This window comes from Rhinolophus sinicus, chromosome 16, assembly GCF_057876585.1.
Source record: "Rhinolophus sinicus isolate RSI-liver-muscle chromosome 16, RSI-T2T, whole genome shotgun sequence".
Classification (NCBI taxonomy): domain Eukaryota; kingdom Metazoa; phylum Chordata; class Mammalia; order Chiroptera; family Rhinolophidae; genus Rhinolophus; species Rhinolophus sinicus.
The window spans coordinates 6263469-6284861 of NC_142516.1; the positions used below are offsets into that span (position 1 = coordinate 6263469).

Consider the following 21393-nt stretch of genomic DNA (forward strand, 5'->3'; position numbering starts at 1 on the left):
GCCTCAGGAGGTTCGATCAGATATCATCGAGGTTTTGTTGAAGGAACTTGCGGTGGTCTGAGCCCACGTGTTTGTTGTGTCCTCTACATCTGCCGGTCCCCACACCTGGTCACTGGGTGCTTGAAGGGCGGGAAGGGAACAAATCTTTCCCGCCCTTCAAGCGCCCATTTTCAAATGCTACCTACTCTGACTCCCACCGCATCCCACTATTAAACACTTTCCACTCTTGTTGTTTGCAAAAGTGCCGCGCGTCTCCCCTACCAGACAATTTCTCTCTGATAGTTGGAGTCAAGTGATTCAATTCTGACCATCCAGTTGTCTCTTGTACAAAACACTGGGTTTGGAATCAGGCCGACCTGAGTTGGAATCAAATTCTGTCATTTCAGTTCTCTAGAGTTTACTCGGTTCACCCCTTTGTAAAAATGGGGATGGAATGACTCTGCTTTGCCAGAGTCACAGGACTTTGGTGTCCCTTGGAAGAAAACAATGTGGCAGCCCTTTTATAACTGCAAAATGCTGGGTACATCTAAGTTTTTAAAGTATAATTATCAGTAAGCTCACAGTCTTTCATTCATTCAACAACTAGTATTTCTGAGGGCCAGCCCTTTGGCTGGACATGAGGGCATAGTGGTGGACAAGGTACATGTAATTCAGATACTTAAGTACAACCTTGTGTGATATTTCTCTAGTGGGGAGAAACTCAAGAATGCGAGGGCCCTGAGGGGACACCTGGGCTCACATGAGTAGGTGAGAGACACCTGAAATAAAGGGACATCCAAACAGACACTTAAAGAATGAGCAGGAATTAGCTGGACAGAGAGCAGAGGAAGGAGTTCCAGCAACAGCATGGGCTGTGATCCAGAGGCGAGAACCTGGCAGCTTTGACTCAAGGTGGCAGAGAGAGGGGAGAGTGGCAGCAGATGAGCCAAGGAAGAGGGAACCAGAGCAAAGGAAAGCAGCCTCCACCACTGAACTTCTTGGATTCTGACCCAATCTGCTACTTCTTCCCTTGTGACCTTGGGCAAATCTCTTAACTTCTCTTAACCTCAGCTTCCTCACCCCTAAAATGAGGAGGATGATAGTTTCTGAGCTGTTATGAGGATCTTAGGTGATTATTCCCTTACAAGTTCTCAGTGCTGGACCTGGTATGGGCTCAGGACATTTTGGCCATTGCTATTAGAAAAACTGCAATAGACAAATGGAAAGTTAGATAAATAGGTGAAATATTTGGAATGGGACAGCTATAAGATCAGCAATAAATAGCAATTAGAGTCTCGCTCTCTCTCCTAACTCTGTTCTGTTGTTCTTCCCAGAACGTGTTACCCGACATGTTATATATGTGTTTGCCCAAGAGGAGAAGGTCCTTTGTTTGTTCACTCCTGCATCCCTGGTACCTAGAACAGTGCCTGGCACATAATGGGTACTAACAAAGACTTTCTCCTTGACCAGACCTGAATCAGCTCATGAGCCTGAAATCGAAGGCCAAACGAGTCCAGGACTCATGCTGCCTGTAACATTCAGCAGATGTAGATTGACACAGGAGTTGGGTAGTAGAATAAGCATCATCAGAGCACCGGTGGTCTGAGAAGGCAGCAGGTTAACACCTCCAAAAACTGACTTAACATTCTCAGACTGGCTTGGGCATTCCTCCAGAAGCTATGTGATGGTTATGGGGGTCTGCAAGGAGCCTTCCCTCTGGCCATGTGATTCTGTGGAGGAGTCAGCAACCCAGGGACAGTGATGGGATTAGCCTGAAAGGAATGCTAGACCACAGAGATGTGATCAATAAGCCTAAGGGTATTCATCTTAAATTTCAGGGTAATTTTCTAAAACAGGGAACTGGGTGGGACAGGGGACCTTCCGAGCTCACGCCACAAGGGGTTGATCTATTGTTAAGCTATAGGTAGGTCAAGAAAAGGTGAGGCCCGGGACTCAGAGAAGCCTCTACTGTGGGGGTACCAACCAGGCCCTGCTTCAAGCCCACTGCTGAACCGTACCTGACCCTGAGCTTCCATCTCTACCCATGTAGAGTCCAGTTTTAACAAGAATCCTTATAATTCAGTTTAGCAAAAATCCGTCATCCTTGGTATCTGCTTCACCTCCATATTTAAACAAATTCCTCATTCTCCACCCTTAATAGCTTATCACCCTGGTCTGCCTTCAACAAGAATCCTGCTAGCCTTGATGTTCCTCTTAGTCATTTTTTTATCCACTGTCTCCACCCTGCTCCTTGGCTATAAATCTCCATTTGTCCTTATCGTATTTGGAGTTGAGCCTAATCTCTCCCCTACTGCAAAACCCATGCTGCACTAGTCTCTCTTGAATAAAGTCTTCTTTACCATCTTTAACAAGGATTATAAATATTTTTTTATTTAACAGTGCTCAATGTGAGTTATTGAGTCAATGGATATGTCACTATATTGACATACGCCTGTTGAAAGATGACATAGCTAGATGTTGGCTAAAAGAATATGGTCAGCTATAGACAGACACTGGTAAATGAGTCAATGATCAATACAGACAAATAGAAATAGAGTGAACACAGAAATAGACAAAGAAACACATAGAGATGATGAACTGAGGGTTTGTGAGTGACGTGAAAGTTGACGATGCTTCCAAACACATAATAATTCAGATCAACGGTTCTGAACCTGGAGTGTGCAAAATCACCTGGAAGCTTTTCAAAACTTTACCTGCCTGAGCCCCATCTGCACTTAAAAAACCAGGGCTGGAAATGGGACCAGGATGAACAAACTCCCAGGAGATTCCAGGCTCACCCTGCACAGACAGGCTGGGTAGGTGATGGGGAACTTGGGTAAGTGTAGGGAGATAAAAGAAGCCAGGCATCCAGGGAACAAATACAGGGAGGAAAGGGTACCAGTTCAGGACCAGAGCTCTCTATTAGGTTAAAAGACTAGGAGAGTCAGGAACAAGAACAGGAACTAGAGGTCAAGAACAAGAACAGGTGGAGACAGTTAATAAGTCTCTTTCCAAGCCCCGTGGGAGGGGGAATGTATATACAGGCTATCCCCTTGCCTGTCTGAGGCTGTGAGGAGCTGGGTTCAAGGTCAGCGCATGTCCATTATCCGAGGGAATCACTTCCTTCTCCTGGTCAGAACCGAAGCCTCCCCCCCCTTTCTTCCCTTCCTCACTGTAACCCCTCCACACATCCTCCACCAACTTTGGGGACCCAGAAGACTTCCGGGAGACAAACAAGCCAACTCTTCCCAAGCGGTGGAAGAACGAGAGTCCCAGCTAGCCTGTCTCCTGGTTCAGTTGTCCTTTGTGTCACCATGGTCAGGGGCAGAAGAGGGGTGCGGGAGAGGTCAAGGTGGTGGTGGTGGGCGGTGCAAAGAGACCCAGGGCAAAAGAGGCCGAGAAGTAGGGAGCTAGAGGGCCTAGCAAACGAGGGGTGTGAGAATGGACAAACGGAGCTGAAGAGGCACAAATGGGCGAGGGGCTAGAAGACGAGGCAGCAAGACATACCGGCCAGGCGGCGGGCGGAGGTCGTAGGGGGCGGCAGCGAGCAGCATCCAGCTCGGCCACTCCGCCCCGCCCCACCTCGCTCCGAGGCTCCTCCCGTCGCACTCGGCGCCCCGCCCTGCGCGCTCGGGCCAGCTCGGCGGTGGCTGCGGTGGTGGCGGCGGTGGCGGTGGCAGGCGGGAGGGCGCACTGAGGGCGGGCGCACCGGCAGCAGGTGGGCGGGGTACGGGCAGACGGCGGCGGGCGGGGGGCGCCAGGCTTCGCTGGGGCCGGGCGCGGCCGGCCGTGCGGCGCGCCATGGACTTCAACATGAAGAAGCTGGCGTCGGACGCGGGCATCTTCTTCACCCGGGCGGTGCAGGTGAGGCCGTGCGCCCTGGGCCCCGCGCGGCCGGCTTCTGGGGCCCGGATGTGGGACGGGACGGTAGCATCCCTGCAGCAGATTCCGGGGCGCCAGGGAAGCCCTTCGAGGCTGCCGCCCTGTTCTCCCTTTCGCGGACATCCCAGCCCTCCACATCCCCTACTCCTGCGCTGCCCGGGAGAAAGAGCCCCGGGCGGCCGGCCAAGCCGCACCCTCGGCGTGGCCCGGTGCTGGGGACCGAGCCGGGCCTCTGCCCTGTTGCTTGCGGTGGAGCTATTAGTGTCCACCATTTTGACCGGCCGGGTTTACCCAGCTGCCCTGGGGCCCGCTCAGGGACCCGGTGGGAACTCTGCTGAGGAGCGGAGAGGGCACCAAGCGGGCCTGCCTCCCTGCCCTTGTGCAGTAGTGACTCTGGCTCCCGGCAGGCCTTTGGAGGCTGAGTCCCAAGCACAGGGACTCATGCATCCGCCACGACCCCTGCTCTGAGCCTCAGTCTCCGCACCTGTGCAATGGGCTGGTGGTACCATGGTTCCCCCATGTCCCTTTTACACGCTTGGATAGTCAGTCCGGAAGCCAGGAGGGCTGGAGTTATTTCCTTTCTGCTCCCTGGGAGGCTTGTTTCCTCTTATTTGCCCAGGCCTGGGGAATGGGGAAAGGGCTGGCAGCTGGCCCTCCTTGGGAGGCTGTCCAGGCCAGTGATGCTGGGATTGGAACAAGTCCTATTCACTTGGAGGCAGAGCAAGAAACTGAGGCAGCTGAATGTAATGGTGAAGACCTAGAGTTAGCTGTAGGCTTGGATGCTCCCTCTTGTGACTCTGGGGAAGGGACTTCGCCTCTCTGGGCCTCAGTTTTTCAATCTGAAATATGGGATTAGCAATCCCTCTCTCCGAGGATGGCTGTGAGGGTTCTGTGGCGCTGTGCGTGTCTGAGTTCACTAAAGGCAGGCTCACTATTGGAGGTAATGTGGTTGATATTATACTCATGCAGCATGTGACCTTGAGCAAGTCACGTCTCTGCGAGCCTCCATATCTCCTGTCAATCGGGTGTAACACCAGTCTGCTCCCGAGGCATCCAGTAGCAGTGCTCTGGGAACAGGTCCTGTGTTTGTCCGTCCTTGCCGTGTTGTTGGTTCTCTGGAGGAGCCCAGCTCCAGACCGTCTCTCGGAAGCCCATGTTGCCATGTTTACTAGAAAGCACAGTGTCCGATTGAGGATTTGCTGCTGGGTGTTCCCAGCCCTGTGGGTGACCCCAGCCCTAGTGGGAATGCCAGGACCCCGGACTCCCTGGGACAGCCCCCTGGGACAGCCCCGGTCCATCTGGAAGGCAGGGAATCCTCCCCAGTGTTGGTATGGCAACCGTACTATCTCGCACATCTGGGAAGAACTTGATCTGGTTTCCTGCTACTGTGGGGCTCCGGCACCTGACCTGGCCAGGGCCTGCAGAGCCTGGGCGTGGGGAGGCTTGGGCCCTGTGGTCTTGCTTCGCCCGGTGGGGGCAGGCCCATTGGGTTGCCCATACTGGAGTGGGAGCCAGCGCCCAGGCCCCAGCCTCCAGGGTGGAGGAGGGAGCTGGGAGCTTTATAAATAGAGGTTTTCTCTGGCTGTGCTCGCCCACCCCCTACTGCTGCCATCTCACAGGGAGCAGCTTCAGGCTGCAAGCAGCAGCCTCTGAAGCACTGGGCCGGAATGGGGCAGGGTGGCAGGCCAGAGGAGAGAGGGGCCTGAAATGTGAACTGAGCAGGAGAGGAGCTTCCAGGGACCCACCCGAAGCCAGTCTGCCCGGGATCCGAGTCAGCCAGGAAGGGTGGGGGGCGGGCGTTAGTATCAACGTGTGGGCAGCTCCTCTGTATAGGTCCCGGGACATGCTGGGGAAGCCCTCAGACCCTCTGTGTACCGGGGACGCCTTTAGAGTCTCACCGCACTCCCATCCGGTAGGGAACCAGACCTGGGCCCTGCGAAAGAATCTGGAGGGCAGGACCCTTTTGCATGAGTGATCCTGGGATGCCTTCCTAGTCCCTGAACTGTGCCTCCAAAGTCAGGAGGGGTTTGTGAAGTTGGTCCAGGGTGGGAACAGCCCAGCTAAGGGCATTGAGGCAGGAAAACCTAAGATGCCAGTGGGGGTGGGATGGGCAGTGGAAGTGACGGTACTAATACTATTAGTAGTAACTGCAGTAATAGTAATAGGAGAAGTCCTAATAATACAAACCCGGGAGGCAATGCCATGGTCATCATCCGAGCCAGGCAGGCAGCCGTGGACATGGGATGGATGCCCAAGACATGGGGAAAGCCTGGTAGGACTTTGAACCTGGGCAGGCGTGGGGTATCAGGGACCGGTGGCCAGGAGGCTCGGGGGGAGGACTGCCATTAACCCTGGTAAGGCAGGGAGATGCTAAGGTGCGTGTCACCTAAACTGGAGTGACTGGTACCATTGGGGTAAGGAGGTCCTTAGGTAGCTCCTAAGAGCCCAGGAGGGACCTGAAGGAGGCCTTTTATTAATGGTGATGATGACGACACTAGCTAACATTAATCAGACCTATACCGTGTCTAAGCATATTCTGTCAGATAGGTCCTGTTATCCCCATTCTCCAGGTGGGAAACTGAGGACCAGAGAGGTACTGCCTCTCTGTGCCTTGGTTTCCTCAACTGGAAAATGGGGCTAATGCCACCGCCTCAAAGGGCTGGGTGGGGAGGCCTGTCCAGAGCCTGGCTGCGGGAGGCCTCAGTTTGGGGAAGATGAGGAGGATGAGGAGTGGGGCGAGGTCGGAGGAGGCCAGGAGCAGCTGGTCCCGAGTGGGGAGCTGCAGGCTGTCACCCAGGCCCGCCCAGCCCTGCAGGGAGAAACCCAAGCCCTGCTGCATAATTGATGGCTGCCCAGCAGCCTGACCAGCTGCATGACTATTGGTGGCCGCCTCCCACGCCCTGCAGCCAGAGCTGTCCTTGCTCTCTGGATAATTCATCGCTGCCAAATAGTGTGGGAAGGGCCTCCAGACCCCAGTCCACAGTGACCCTGACTCCAGCACTGCCTGCCCCTTGCTCAGCCTCAGTGGCATCATCTGTAAAATGGGAAACCTGGCCTGACCTTCCTTGGAGGGCTGCTGGAGTTATGGATGGGTTATCAGTATAAAGCCCTCAGCATAGGGTTGGGCCGCAGAGACAGTCACCTGTATTTGTTGTTATTACTGATCTTATTCCTGCAGTGTTCACCTTTTCGCTGTTTGGTTGTGATCTTGAATAGGCTGTTTCTTCTGGCTGGGGAAGGCCTTGGCATCCCTGTTTGGAAAATGGGGACATTTGTCCAAGGGCCCTCCTAGATTAGAGGGGCCAGGACTTGGGCTGGTTTCTGGTTGTTCCTCCGTGACCCACATGGCTTCGGCCAGCTCTAGTGGGGGACCCATGTGACATCCTGGTTCCTGCCTGGCCTTGGGGTGGAGCTTCTGAGCTTTCTGGGCCCTGGGTGTGCTGAGTTGGCTCCCATGGGCTGGCGGTGTTCCCCGTCCACCACACCAGGTGACCAGAGGCCAGCCATGTGGTCTTCCGCCCACACGCTCCTTCCTTCCCAGCTGTCTCTCATGCCATCAGCTCTTAACAGGAGCAGAGCACCTCACGTGGAACAGCGACCCCCTGCCAGACTTTGGCCTTCACGTCTTACCCACGTCTACCTTATTTCACCCTCACAACCTACGAAGGGGCTGCTGTGACTTATTATCCTCATTTTTCAGCTCAGCAAACTGATGCGTTTCCTGCAAAGCCACTTTCCCAGGGTCACAAAGCTCATCAGTAGCAGAACTGAGACTCTAAGATCAGGGACCATTCACTCCCCTGGCGTCCCCCACACCCCGCAGGGGCTCCCAACCCCCCACTGAGCCTCCAGTAACCCCAGACCTTGCTTTGTGTGCCATCTGTTCCCTGAGCACTTTCTACCCAGTACTTTCCTTCAGAGTAAGACTCGGAGGACCCTTTGCGATGGGTCCCCAAGGGTTCCTTATGCCTCTAAGTTGTGAGCCAGATTTTGTATAAATGTGCTTTATTTTGGGGAAAGGGATCTATAGCTTTCATTGGATTTCCAAAAGAAGCCGTGATCCCCAAACTCTGGTTCACAGAGGGGAAACCAAGGCCTGGAGCAGGGCCCTGACTCGATCAGGTTGCAGAGCAAGCTGGAGGCAGCAGGTTTCTTGACCTCGGGGCCTGGGTTCCAGCTGTGGGGAAGGGGTGGGTGGGCGGGATAGGAGGAGTCCTCCATTCCACCCTCTCTGAGCCCGGACCCCACACAGTTCACAGAAGAGAAGTTCGGCCAGGCCGAGAAGACCGAGCTTGATGCCCATTTTGAGAACCTTCTGGCCCGGGCAGACAGCACCAAGAATTGGACGGAGAAAATCCTGAGGCAGACGGAGGTGCTGCTGCAGCCTAACCCCAGTGAGTGGACTGGGGCTGCTCCTGGGGTGAGGGCAGGAAGCTGGTGGCCGAGCCTCACAGGTGGGACTGAGCCGTGGGTGAGATTTGGGTTGGACTTTTGGGGCTTAAGGCTGCTTTGGGGGGGTCCCAATGAAAGAAAATAGCAGAGTCAGTGCTGGGCTCTAAGATGCACTCTCGGGGGCAGTGGAAATGCTAAGTTTTGCACAGAGTTAAAGAAATGCCTAGAAACGGAAACACACTTGGGAGAAGAGGCAGGCAAAACACCAGTGGGGTTACAGATGGGAGAGGGCTTGCCCGGAGTCACACCGGAGCACGGAGCCAGCAGAAGCAAACTGCAGGGGGGAGCCTGTGGGAACAGAGGGCGTCGGGGTGGAGATGCTGGTAAGTCTGCCTGTAAGTCCACTGTGTGCAGGGCCAGCGGTGTTCGTATGTGTGTTATGTTCTGTGAAGCCATGTTGTAAGGAGGGAAAAGTGGGGGGGCCTTGACTTTGGGCCCGTCACCCCACGCTGTGGGACCTGGGGCAGGCACTACCTGTCTCTGAGCCGACTTCCTCCTCTCCAGAGTGAGGGGTTCCACAGGTTCGAGGGCCAGTTTCACAGGAATGAAGTGGGCATCCATGAGAGAACATTCTGGAAGTCACCAGGCTCAGTGATGTTGTGGCCAGGCCCTCGTCTGTCACTATGGGTTTTATCTTTGGGTTGGACCAAAGAGCCTTGTGACTTGGCTTCTGTCTGCCCCGCAGGTGCCCGAGTGGAGGAGTTCCTGTATGAGAAGCTGGACAGGAAGGTACCTTCGCGAGTCACCAACGGGGAGCTGCTGGCTCAGTATATGGCAGAAGCGGCCAGTGAGCTGGGGCCCACCACTCCCTACGGTGAGCCAGGCACCCAGGCCCTCAGGCCCCCATGGGGCCTGACAGCCGGGTCTTGGTCTCTTGCTCTCTCATTTTCCTCTCTCCCCCTCCCTTCCTTCCTTTGTCTTTTTAATTACACCTATAATACCTGAATTCATTCTATTTGTAAAAACCTCAAACAGGGGAGATGAAAACAGAGTAAAAAAAAATGGAGGTCTCTCTTAACCGGTTTTGGTTTGTGTGCATTTTTTAATGGGATCGTGGTGTGTGTCTGTTCTGTTACTTGGTTGTTAAACTTCGCATTGCATTTTAGATGTCTGTTCACAGGAGCAGTTACAGAGCCACCTCAGTCTTTATTTTTGTAATTCTTAAAAAGGTTTGAGGTACAATTTGTAAGCCGTAAACTGCACCTGTTTTAAACGTGCAATTCAGTGATTTTTAGTAAATTTAGAGTTGCACAAACATCCCCCCAATCCAATTTAAGGAACATTTCTATCACCCACAAAAAATCCCTTGTGTCTACTTATAGTCAGTCTCTATTCCCATCCCCAGCCAACCACTCATGTGCTTTGTGGTCCTATACATGTGCCTGGTCTCAATGTTTCATATAAAGGGAATCGCATAATTGTGGGGTTTTGTTTGTTTTTGTTTTTTTTGTAGTTTCAGGTAAATGTATTTTTTTTTTTTAGTATCTGGGTTCTTTAAGCTAGCATAATCTTTGAGGTTCGCCCCTGTTGTAGCGTGTCTCTTAGGGTTTCATTCCTTTTTTATTGCTGAACAGCATTTCATTGCACGGATACACCACATTTCCTTTATCCTTCACCATTTGATAGGCATTGGGGTTGTTTCCCTATAAATATTTGCACACAAGCCTTTGTGAGGACACATTGTCACTTCTCCTGGGTATATACCTAGAAATGGAATTGCTGGGTCATGTGGTAAATTTGTTTCACTTGTTAAGAAATCACCGAACTCTTTTTCAAAGTGGCTGTGTGATTTTTACGTTCCCACCAGTGGGGTGGTGTTTGCTTTCCAGACATTTGTGGATTTTTCAAGTTTCCCTCTGTTGTTGATTTCTCATCTAATTTCACTTTGGTCAGAGACCATACTTGGTATGATTGTAGTCCTTTTACATGTATTAAGACTTGTTTATGGCCTGGAACGTGGTTTCTCCTGGAGAATGCTCCGTGTTCACGTGAGAAGATGAGTGTGACGTCGTAGCGTAGGGCTGTAGAGATGTCAGTCAGGCCAGAGTGGTCGCTGGTGTTTTCAGGTCTTCCACGTCCTTGCCGATTTTGTCTCGTCCTGTCCATTACTGAGAATGTTGAAGGCTTTAACTATTTCTGTTGAATTGTCTCCTCTGTCTTCAGTCTGTCAGTGTTCGTTTCATACATTTAGGAGCTCTGTATTAGGTCTCCATGTTCATGATTGTATATCTTCCTGATGTATTGAGTCTTTTATTATGAGATGCTGCTCTTTGTCTCTGGTAACTTTTTTTTTTTGTCTTACTGTCCATTTTATCTGATAGTAGTACAGCCACTCCTGCTCTCTTCTGGTTACTATTTGCATGGCATATGGTTACTATTTTGCTGTCCTATCTTATTTTCACTCAATGTATGTCTTTAAGTCCAAAGTGCATCTCATTGACCGAATCCGGTTGGACCTTTTTTAAAAATCCACTCTGACAATATTTGCCTTTTGTTTGGAGTGTTTGATCCTTTTACATTTAATGTAATTGTTGGTGTGGTTGGATTTACATATGCCACTTTGTTACTGTTTTCTCTGTGTCTCAGGTCGTTTTTGTTCATCTGTTCCTCCTTTACTGCCTTCTTTTGTGTTAAATAGATATTTTCTAATGTAATATTTTAATTTTTGTTACTTTTTTTACGTTAAAATTTTTTTCTTGATAGTTTCACAGCGTGAATTACAATGCGCATTTTATCTTATCACTATTTAAGAGTAATACTAACTTGACTCGAGTAAAATATAGAAATTGTTCCAATATACTCCATTTCCTCCCTTGTCCTTTTTGCTCTTATCATCATACATATTCCATCTTTATATCTTGTAAAGTCAACAGTACAATTTTATAATTATTGTGTTATGCCTTCTAAATCAGTTAAGAAAAGAGAAAAAAATGATATTGTCTTTTATAGTTGCCTATGTAATTACCTTTACCGGTGCTCCTTTTTCTTTATACGGATTCAAGTTACCATCTGGTGTCATTTCCTTTGATCCTGAGGTCCACGGCAGGTCTGCTAACAATGAATTCTTCCAGTCTTGTTTATCTGGGAGTGTATTTTGCATTCACTTTTAGGACAGTTTTGCTGTCTGTAGACTCTTGGATGAGAGTTTTTTCCTTTCATCACTCTGAATATATCATCTCAGTGCTGTCTGGCCTCCACTATTTCTGCTGAGAAGTCCTTTGTTAATCTTACTGTGGCTTTCATATGTGATGAGTCACTCTTCTCTCGCTTCTTTCGAGACTTTTTGTCTTTATATTTCAACAGTTTGGCTAAGATGTCTTAGTGGTGGATCTCTTTGTGTTTATCCTATTTTGGATTTGTTGAATTTCTTGGATATGTAGATTCATGCTTTTCATGAAATTCAGCTCATTTTTGGCTACTATTTCTTCAAATATTTTTTCTGCCCCTTTTCATTTCTCTTCTGGGACTCCTATTACTCACTCATATGTTGGTTTGCTTGATGGTACCCCCGTAGGTCTCTGAGGCTCTGTCATTTTTCTTTCTGTTCTTCAGATTAGAGCATCTCTATTGCTCTTTCTTCAAAGTTGCTGATTTTTTCCTCCTGCCAGCTCAAACTGGCTTTGAGCCCTTCTAGTGAATTTGCCATATCAGTCATTGTACTTTTCAACTGCAGAATTTTCATTTCTTTTTTGTAAATTTCATTTCTTTACTGATATTTTTTATTTGATAAGTCATTTGTTATATTTTCCTTTAATTCTTTTAACATGATTTCTGTTCTTTTTTTTAACACCATATTTGTAATAGCTGCTGGGAAGTCTTTGTCCACTAAGTCTAACATCTGGGCCTCCTTGGAGACACCGTCTGTTGATTATTATTTTCTCCTGTGTATTGACTGTACATACTTACCTATTTCTTTGCATGCTTCATAGTACTCTGTTGAATCTGCACATTTTAGGTAACATAGTGGCTCTGGAATCTGATCCCCCTGGGGTTGTTATTGCTGTTTGCTTGTTTGTTTGTTTAGAGACTTGCCTGAGCTCATTGTTTAGAGTCTGTGCCCCTGCACTAGGCAGCTGCTGATGTCTCTGCCTTTTTTTTCTTTTAATTATTCTTTTTATTTTTCAGCCTAGCTTCCTAGAGGTTGCTTCTAGGTCAGCCTGTGTTAGTGGTCAGTCAGTGACTGGTCAGAGCTTGTGCTTAACAGGGCACCAGGGAGGCTGTCCTGGTGCACTGTGCGTGGGCTGGGGCACTCAGTCAGGGTCGTTTACAAGTCTGCCCAGCGCTCGCTTTGTGAGTGTGCACAGCATCCTGCTCAGCCAAGGGCGAGAAGACAGCTGGGGTTCTCTCCAGTATCTCCTGAGCCTGCTATACACATGCAAAGCCTTCCAGGGCACCAGAGGTTTCTGGAAGTTCATCAAGGCCCGCCATGACTATCTTGTTTCCCGGATCGCCTGTGAGATTTCTGGCAGGTCTGGTGCTTGTTCCCACCAGCATTCCAACTTCAAGTTAGCTGTGATGTTGGCCTGTACCAATCACTTGCTACTGAGTTTACTGTTCTTTTCGACAGTGTCCGTGGGTTTTTCTGCGCTCCAGCCCAAACCAAGTCAGCCCCCTTCCGCAGCGGACTTGCCAGGCTCAGGGCTTGCCCTGCCTTGTGTGGTAGAGCTACAGCATCACAGAGGTTGAGCAGGTGGGAGCAACCCTGGGCTAAAAAGCCACAGGCTCCCATTGTTTCTGCCAAAGTCTGGTAGTTCTAGAATAAATGCTTCTCAATTTAGTGCTTGCTGCTAGTCAATTTCCGGAGTCCAGAGAGGAGTTGTTTTTGACAGCTCTGTCTGGTTTTACTGTTGCTTTTGGGGGAGTGGATTTGTTGAGCTCCTTTCTCTTTTATTGCAAACCTCTTACCCCCCCACCCCAGTCTTTTTAATGGCAGTGTAAGGTTCCATTTTTTGAATGTCCCACTATGTATTCGTCAGTCCCCGAGTGATGGATATGTAGATTGCTCCCACGTTTTCCAGGCCAGCATTTCTGCACTGAGCATCCTTGCACTTGCCTCTTTAGCACGTCTCTTTCCAAACTCCCCACTACTTCCTGTGGTCAGAGCAGCCTCAGCTTGACCCTTCTCCTCATCTTCGACTCTGTTTTCTCAGGGAAGACCCTGACCAAGGTGGCAGAAGCTGAGAAGCGCCTGGGAGCTGCAGAGCGGGATTTTATCCACACTGCCTCCATCAACTTCCTCACACCCCTGCGTAACTTCCTGGAAGGGGACTGGAAGACCATCTCGGTGAGGGACCTTGGGCCACTCTGCTTGCTTGTAACCATGGCAGCCCTCTCCTCCCTTGCTGGGAACCCCGCACTCCTGGGGCCTCCCCAGATATGGCTCTTGTGAACTGGAGTGGATGACTTTCCTTGTCTGGGCCTGTTTCCCTGTCTTGAGCAGATGGCTCCATAGGCCAGTCCCACCACAGCCCAGGGTCTCCCAGGGCTCCCCAGGGACTCACTGTTTCCTGTTCTCCACCTGCAGAAGGAGAGGCGGCTCCTCCAAAACCGGCGTCTTGACCTGGATGCCTGCAAAGCACGACTGAAGAAGGCCAAGGCCGCAGAAGCCAAGGCCACGGTAAGCGTCCCTGCTGGCCTGCCGCCCCCCAGCTCTGGTTAGAGCCAAGGGGGAGCGGTGAAGGGACCTGGCATGACCTCTCTCCCCTGTCCCTGCCTGGAGAGGCCTGGAGGGGGCGCTGGTCTGGGCTGGCCACTTCGGGTCACACCTCTCTGCCCCGACCCCCGGGAACCCTGCAGCCCAGAGCTCTGGGTCCCAGGGTAGAAATTTATGGGGCAGGCTGACCAGCAGTACCCCGACCTGGGGACAGGGCACCCCACAGCCTCCCTAGACAGGCACAGTTGGAGTTTCTCGCATGCCCTTGCCCTCCCTCCCTGGACGCTGGGCTCTGTTCCTGGCTCTGCCCGGGCATGGCTTCCCCCTTACTAACTCCCACACCCACTGCTCCAGCACTGGTCCCAGGGCGCCCTTGCTCAGGTTCCCCTGTGATGGTGTGGAGAACCCCAGGCTGGACCTCGTGATCGCTCAAGAGCATGTCTGAGGGGCCTGTTCAGGTAGCCCCATGAGACTAGGCCGTCTCGGCTGCCCCTTCACTCTCAGCTCACTGAGGCTCTTCTGCCTGGATGGGACGCAGTGTGGGACGATTCGAGTGGGGCTAGACCAGGGTGGCAGAGCGGGCCCGAGGGTGAGCACACTCGTGGCATGCTAGGCTGCTCGGGGGTACAGGAACCCCAAGGCCACCTCACAGCTCGAGGAGATCTCCTCAGGTCCCGGGCAGGCTGGGGAAACCTGGACCTGCCCAGGCTCTCAGCCAAGGAAGGCCCGGCTCAGCCCAGGCTCCCAGCTGCTTGTGAGAGTTCTGGCCCCAAACCCTCCGTGCGCCCCCTCTCACGCGGTGGCCATGTGGGGCCGTGGAGCCTGCGCCTGGGCCTGCACTGCCTCTGGCCAGAACCATGGGCAGGGTCTCAGCGCATCTAGGTGTGTGGGTCCAGGTTGGAGGCAGGGGCTCAGCCACTGGAGTCTTGTGCAGGTTGGGTAGGGTGACCCCTGGCTATTGGGATGACCTTTCTAAGTCACCTGGACAGGCCAATCTCCCTGCCACTCAGGGCTGGACAACCTCTCTGGAGTAAATTTGGCCAGAACAAGCTTTTCCTCTAGCAGCCAGGCCAGCGGAGCCTTTCGTTAATCACTGGAGTGGCACGACCGCTTCTCCACTGGGTTGGCTCGGACAGCCCCAAACCTCTGGGTTAGGCGCGGACACCCGCTCCAGAGCTAGGGCAGCCCAGGGCGATGCCCCGAGGACAGCCTGGCAGGTGGCTCCCTATCCCCTGCTCCTCTAACACATGCACACGCACACTTTAGGACACCTTCCAGAGGGCAGGTTGTGTGTGTCCATCTGCCTGTCCACCTAGTGTCCCCTCCCGCTGGGGCCAGGGGGGCCTGCTCCCGCCTGCGCTGTGGTCTCACTAACTCTTTGTTTTTGTTCCTTTCTGTTCTGCTTTGGGTAACTTGGCTCAGTGTGAGGGAGATGTGAGTATACCTGTCCCACGTGCTGTGCTGCTTCTGGTTTGCCCATCTGGCCTGGGGCCTGCAGGGCCAGGGCTGGCCCGGGGCACGTCCTCAGGGCATTTTGCAAGCAGCTGGTCTCCCCAACAGAGCCTTTACGATGGGCAGCCTCTGTTTGGGGAGACACACCAGGCATTGGAGCCTGTGAGTCAGCTTTTTGCAAATGTTGAAAGCCTGTCACTGTCCATCCATGCATCCATCTGTCCACCTTCTTTGTGGGGAAGGGGCCTGGTCCTTGCTGCAGGACCGAGAGATGTGGTGTGGGGGGATTCTGGGATGGAGAAAGCTGTGGCGGGTGGGGTTTGTTTGGAAGCCTGGGTCTAACGGGCAGAGGGAGACTATGGCCCAGGGAGGAGTGGGCCATGACCCCTGGGCCAGGGGCCGGATCCAGTCCGTGACCTGTTCAGAGGCAAGTGTGTGACGGCAGGTGCAGGCTGTCTCCTTGTGGCATCTGCTCCCCTGGTCTCCCCAGTGGTCCACCCACTGGCCTTTGTCTCAACTCCCCGGGTCGCTAAGCCTACCTCCTCTCTAGATGGTGGGCGTGGGGAGAAGGGAGTCTGTGACGCATTTGTCTGTAGCCTCCTGTCCCTGGAGCCAGGGGTTTCTGGCATCTCCCTGTGGGAGACTGGCGCGGCCTCCTGGCTCCAGCCCAGCCCCGGCCCAGCGTGACCCCTCCCCCCATGAACTCTGTTCCCGCCAGACGGTGCCTGACTTTCAGGAGACTAGACCTCGTAATTACATTCTCTCGGCCAGCGCCTCCGCGGTAAGCGTCCCCACCCTACCCCTGGCCTCCCACCCACCCCTCCTACACCGAGGGGCCTGCTACACAGCAAACAGGAGCCAGATATCCCAAGAGGCTCCATCTGCCTGCCTGTCCCCTTACCCTGTGACCATGGGCTGGCCTTGCTTCTCCCCGCTAAGTGCTGAAGGTGGAGACTGGACCAGCTGCCCTGAGCAGTGTGGTGAAGTCAGGACGGCAGCTATCCAGTGGACCTGAGAGTCTGCCCGCCCCCTCCACAACCCTGCCCGCCCCCCCAAAGCAGGCACGACTCCCTGGCCCTACTCACCACCATCCATGACTGCCGGCCTTGTGCAGCCTCTGGCAGAGAGAAGGCCTGGGCCTGGCCTGCCACACGTTGACAGACCCCTCTAGACAGGTGATAAGGATGGCTGTTCATCCAGCTGCCTTGTAGCACATCTGCTCAGTGTCGTGAGAGCGTGAGGAGGCCTTGAGAAGGAGCAGGGGGAGTGGGGGTGCCCTGAGGTGAAGGAGCAGGTTGTGCCAAGACCAGAGGTTTGGCCCAGGGTGTGACCTGAGAAGGACTGAAGCTGAGCGTGGGGCGGGACCCGGGGCAGACTTTGAATGTCTTACCATCTTTCTTTTTTCTGCGGCTTTATTGAGATATTTGCCATTTACCGTTTAATTTGGGAACGAGGCCGATCACATCTATCCCATCATGCCCATCACAACCACCTTTTTCTGCCTTTTCTCTGTCCTTCCATCTCCTCCATGGGCGACATCCTCCCACACACACCCTCTGGCTCTTCTTCACCTCTGTCAAGCATGTTGCCGCGTGTATTCGTGTGTCATTCAGTGGCTGGGCCATCGTCCCTCGGGGGTGTCAACCCCAGTTTAGCCCACCAGGCCCCCTCTTGCTGGGCGTCCTACATCTGGACACATGGAGGTGGCTCCCATGATAGGATTTCCTAACTGGTACTGCGGTGGACAGCTGTGCCCTCAGGGCTGGCCTTGTCTTGCTTTCCGTACTTCAGGTTATCGTCCTTTCCCGCACTGGGCAGGAGAAATGGGTCTCCTCAGTGGTGGCAGGAGGAGGGGGTCTTTCTTCTCCAGGCTCTAGATCACATTTCCTGTCCTCCTTCCTGGGCTGAGTGGAAGGAGAAATATTCTGGAGGGTGGATACTGGTTTTTTATTTTGCCACTGAACCCCAGTGTGACTCAGGCACAAGGCTGCCTTTCTCTGCCGAAGGACAGAAAGAAAGCTTCAGTGACTGGCCCAGGGTCACACAGCCCTGCCTCCCAGCCCAGCAGCATTAGCCGAGTGTCAGGGTGGGATGAGGGACGCTCCTTTCCCTTGAGACCCCACGCAGTGCCTGGGGGCTTACACTACAGGAGAAACCCAAGCAGGACTTACCAGCTGGCTGCCCCCTGCCCTGCATGTGGCATGTTGGACTGGACTGTGACGTCAGAGCCCCTCACACCAGGCCTCGGCCCAGCCTCAGCTTCTGCTGGGGTTGCGGGAGGGAATGAGGGTATGGGGGGAAGAGCTTGGAGTCTGAGGAGCTGGGGCAGGGCACAGGCTCTGGGGTTCAGCTGGCCTCCCCCGCCTCCTGTCCCCTGCTGACCGGTGCCCCCTCCTTCCCCCGCTGACCGGCCCTGTGTGGTCTCCGCAGCTCTGGAATGATGAGGTGGACAAGGTGAGTGGGGCTGGGGGGTTTGGAGAAGAGGCTTGGAGAGGGTGGGGAGGGGGAGACCAGGCATAGCTGCTGCCCCAGGGCTCAGGTGTGTTTCTAGTTCTGGGCCACTGTGAGGGTTGTCACTTCCCCTTTGTGGGGAGATGACCTCCACAGTGGGTCCCCTGGAGGCGACTGGGTTGGATTTTCCCCTGATGCACGGTGATGTCAGAGGGGCCAGTGAATGAGTGTGAAAGCCCATCCCTGAGGGCCTGTCTCTGTGACTGCTGTCAGGGAACTGGCACAGGGCTCCAGGCAGGGCTGTAGCTCCTCGAGGGGTCAGGGTTCCAGGCCTGAAGTCAAGGGGACACATGCCATCTGCCACGGAGGGGAGGCGGCCACCCTTGGGCGGGCCTCCAGGCACAGGAGAGGCTGATGGGAGGGAAGCTGGGGGCGATGCCCTCACACTCTCACCCTGCCCTTCCCAGTCCGAGCAGGAGCTCCGAGTTGCCCAGACAGAGTTTGACCGGCAGGCAGAGGTGACCCGTCTCCTGCTGGAGGGCATCAGTAGCACTCACGTGAGTCCTGTTCCTCCTCCTGTCACCCCTCGGGTCCCCACGGACCTCGTCCATAATGAGGCATGAATGAACCTGGAAGCAGGTGGGGAAGGCCTGTGCTCCATGAGGAGGAATTTAGCGTGGGGGGAGCAAGTCCCAAAGGTGGGAACTGCTCTCCTCCCCCAAGGAGCAAGAGGCTGGGCCACAAGCCACTGAAATGGTGGGCCAGGCTCCGGCCGAGGACGGGCTGGAGGTGGGATGTTTCATCCCGACACCTCCTGTCCCATCACCACTGGGCCTCTTGCCACAGGTGAACCACCTTCGCTGCCTCCATGAGTTCGTCGAGTCCCAGACAACGTACTACGCACAGTGCTACCGCCACATGCTGGACCTACAGAAACAGCTGGGCAGGTGCCCACTGGGGTCCCCTGGCTCCCAGGCCCCATGAGCAGCCCATCCTCCCCCGGGCAAGAACCTCCCAAGCTCAGAAAGCCCCACAGCACACAGGGCGGGTTAGAGGGCCACCGACTGAGCCCGGCCTGTCCGGAACCCTCTCTGGATGACAGTGAGGTGGCTGGCCTTGGGGACCTCCGAGCGGTTTCTCGAGTGTGGGGTGGGAGGGTGGCAGGGCTGGCCTGGAGCATCTCCCTTTTCCCATTGCTTCACTTTTCCTTTCATGCTGCCAGCTCCCAGGGAGCCATGTAAGTAAGCGGGGTCTCCTCACCTCCGCCGTGGGCCCAGCTCCCGTTCTGGTGCTGGATGTGGCTCCCAGCTACTGAGATGTGCCCTCTCTTTGCAGATTTCCAGGCACCTTCGTGGGCACCACAGAGCCCGCTTCCCCGCCCCTCAGCAGCACCTCGCCCACCACCACCGCAGCCACCATGCCTGTGGAGCCCTCTGTGACTGGCCTGGCCCCTCCAGGGGAGACCGCGCTCTGCCTGGAGGAGGTGGCTCCACCCGCCAGCGGAACCCGTAAGGCCCGGGTCCTTTATGACTACGAGGCAGCTGACAGCAGTGAGCTGGCCCTGCTGGCAGATGAGGTGGGCCTGGGTGCCACAAGGATGGCGGGAAAGGGCGGGCATAGGCGTGCCAGGGAACCGGAACTGGGGACGTGAGGCCTGCAGACCCTACACCACTGTCTTCAAGGCTCTGAGGGTCCCTGGGTATGGAGCTAGGAAACGGGAGTGGGGAGTGGGAGTGGGCTGGCTCTTCGGGGCCGCTCTGCTCCTGAGGAAGCAGTCGCTACTCTGCCGTGTCTGTCAGGTGAGGTGATGTGTAGGTACCCCGGTATCACGGGAGGATCCCAACTCTGTCCCCACTTAGTCCCGGGCCAGTTCTGCCAGCCTGGCCAGGCTGTGACGTCCCTCTCTGCCCTCCTCTTCAGCTCATCACTGTCTACAGCCTGCCTGGCATGGACCCTGACTGGCTCATTGGCGAGAGAGGCAACAAGAAGGGCAGGGTCCCTGTCACCTACTTGGAACTGCTCAGCTAAGCAGGACCCCTCCCAGGCCCCTGCTCTGACCTGGGCAGGAGAGGACGGGCGCAGTCCTGCCATTTGTCTTGTCTGTTGGTGCCCTCGCTGTTCAGGGTGGGGAAACGAACCCCTTCCTGTCCTTGCCCGTCATCAGCTGCGAGGGCCCCCTCCCCCAGCCCTGCTTCTGACCTGGTTCTGGAGCCCCGACCCTGCCTGCGTCCCCTGAGCACCCCAGCCCTCCCAGCTCCTGCTAAGGAGGGAGGAGCCGGCCGCAGCTGTGGCACCCAGCGCCTCAGCCCATGGTGGCTCAGCGTAGAGGGCCTGAGGAAGCCCTGTGCACCTTTGGCAAGAGCACCTGCCTTTCAGTTGCCAAAGCAGCGAAGGGGTAAGGGCAGGTGGGTCTGTGGCAGGCCCCGGGGACTGCGTGTTGTCCCCTCTGAACTGGAGTAGAGGGGAGCCTGGCCGCAGAGGCAGGGCTGGGCCACAGAGCAGCATCTCCCGGTGCTACCCTCCCCCTCGCGCCCTACAGCTCAAGCCAAGTATGGTGGCTGCGGCCTGCACCTCTTCACACTCACTTTTTAACTGATCTTTTTACTCTGCCTGTCTGCTTGCTTTCTAGCCAGTGACAAATAATAAACTGTTCTTCGTGTGCATGTTGCCTGGGCTCCTGGAGGGGTTGTGGACCTCACGGGACTGGCCCTGAGGTGGGGGAGGGAAGGGAAGACGTCCCGCTTGCAGCGTTCCTCCTCCTGAGTGGGGTGTGTGGTACAAAGTGCTGTCGGCCCCTCCCAGAAGCACTAGGGCAGAGGGAAGGGAAGTTCTTTAGAGCGCCGGTCACAGCACGCCCTTTCTCCCACAGGGCGTGCGCTGCTCACATGGTAGCGAGCGCAGTTCCTGTATGTGAAGCTGCATAGTGGACATTTTATTCCCAAGGAAAGCTTTCCTAAATTGGGGCACAGTGGTGTGGACTGTACAAGTTGCGTGATGGTTTAAGCTCTAGTAAACACTATTGCCTGTTTCCTTGGCCCGGCATTGAGTGAAGCACATTCATGTATATTCTCATGTCCTCACAGATGAGGGGAGATCAGGTCACCCCCTCCAGGCACCATAACTGGCAAGTGGCCACAGGGACGTTAGCCCAGGCAAGTCTGATTCTAGAAACTTCAAGTGGTGGGTTTGGGCTACAAACCAGGTTTTAAATTAAGGCCCTTATGCCCAGGCCCTTAAAACTAAGTTCTAAGGAGGCCAAAGGACGGCCGGGGCTTCTGAGAGGCAGGGAGGGGGAGAAGTAGAGGAAGGCAGGGGCACAGCTATAAATGGGAAACAGCCCAGCTTCACCAAAGGCTACACCCACTGATAAGCTCAGCCAGCTGGCAAGTGGGTATGTGTGGGGCAGGGGTGGGGGAGGCCAAGGAAGGGAAAAGCTGAGTGTCCACCCAGCACACGCACCTGTGAACATTAATGGAGGGATGTTACTGAGTCAACCATCAAACATTCCGCCTTCCCCAAACTGC

General features: G+C 54.3%; 1 protein-coding gene across 6 annotated transcripts; it reads left to right on the top strand.

Annotated features, from left to right (window-relative positions):
• Nucleotides 1-3649: 3649 nt before the first annotated feature.
• SH3GLB2 (SH3 domain containing GRB2 like, endophilin B2) lies at nucleotides 3650-20532 on the top strand. 6 transcript variants are annotated; one of them, XM_019728794.3, is made up of 12 exons: nucleotides 3652-3843; nucleotides 8114-8255; nucleotides 8999-9127; nucleotides 13464-13597; nucleotides 13838-13930; nucleotides 16137-16199; nucleotides 17849-17872; nucleotides 18337-18426; nucleotides 18716-18816; nucleotides 19092-19106; nucleotides 19205-19445; nucleotides 19790-20532. In XM_019728794.3, the coding sequence occupies exons 1-12, from the start codon at nucleotides 3781-3783 to the stop codon at nucleotides 19895-19897; spliced, it is 1203 nt and encodes a 400-aa protein (XP_019584353.1). In that variant the 5' UTR covers nucleotides 3652-3780; the 3' UTR covers nucleotides 19898-20532. The 6 variants fall into 6 exon arrangements, with proteins under 6 accessions (XP_074187264.1, XP_019584353.1, XP_019584355.1 ...); XM_074331163.2 differs by lacking the exon at nucleotides 17849-17872 and having other exon boundaries at nucleotides 3650-3843; XM_019728796.3 differs by lacking the exon at nucleotides 19092-19106.
• The last annotated feature ends 861 nt before the right edge of the window (nucleotides 20533-21393 follow it).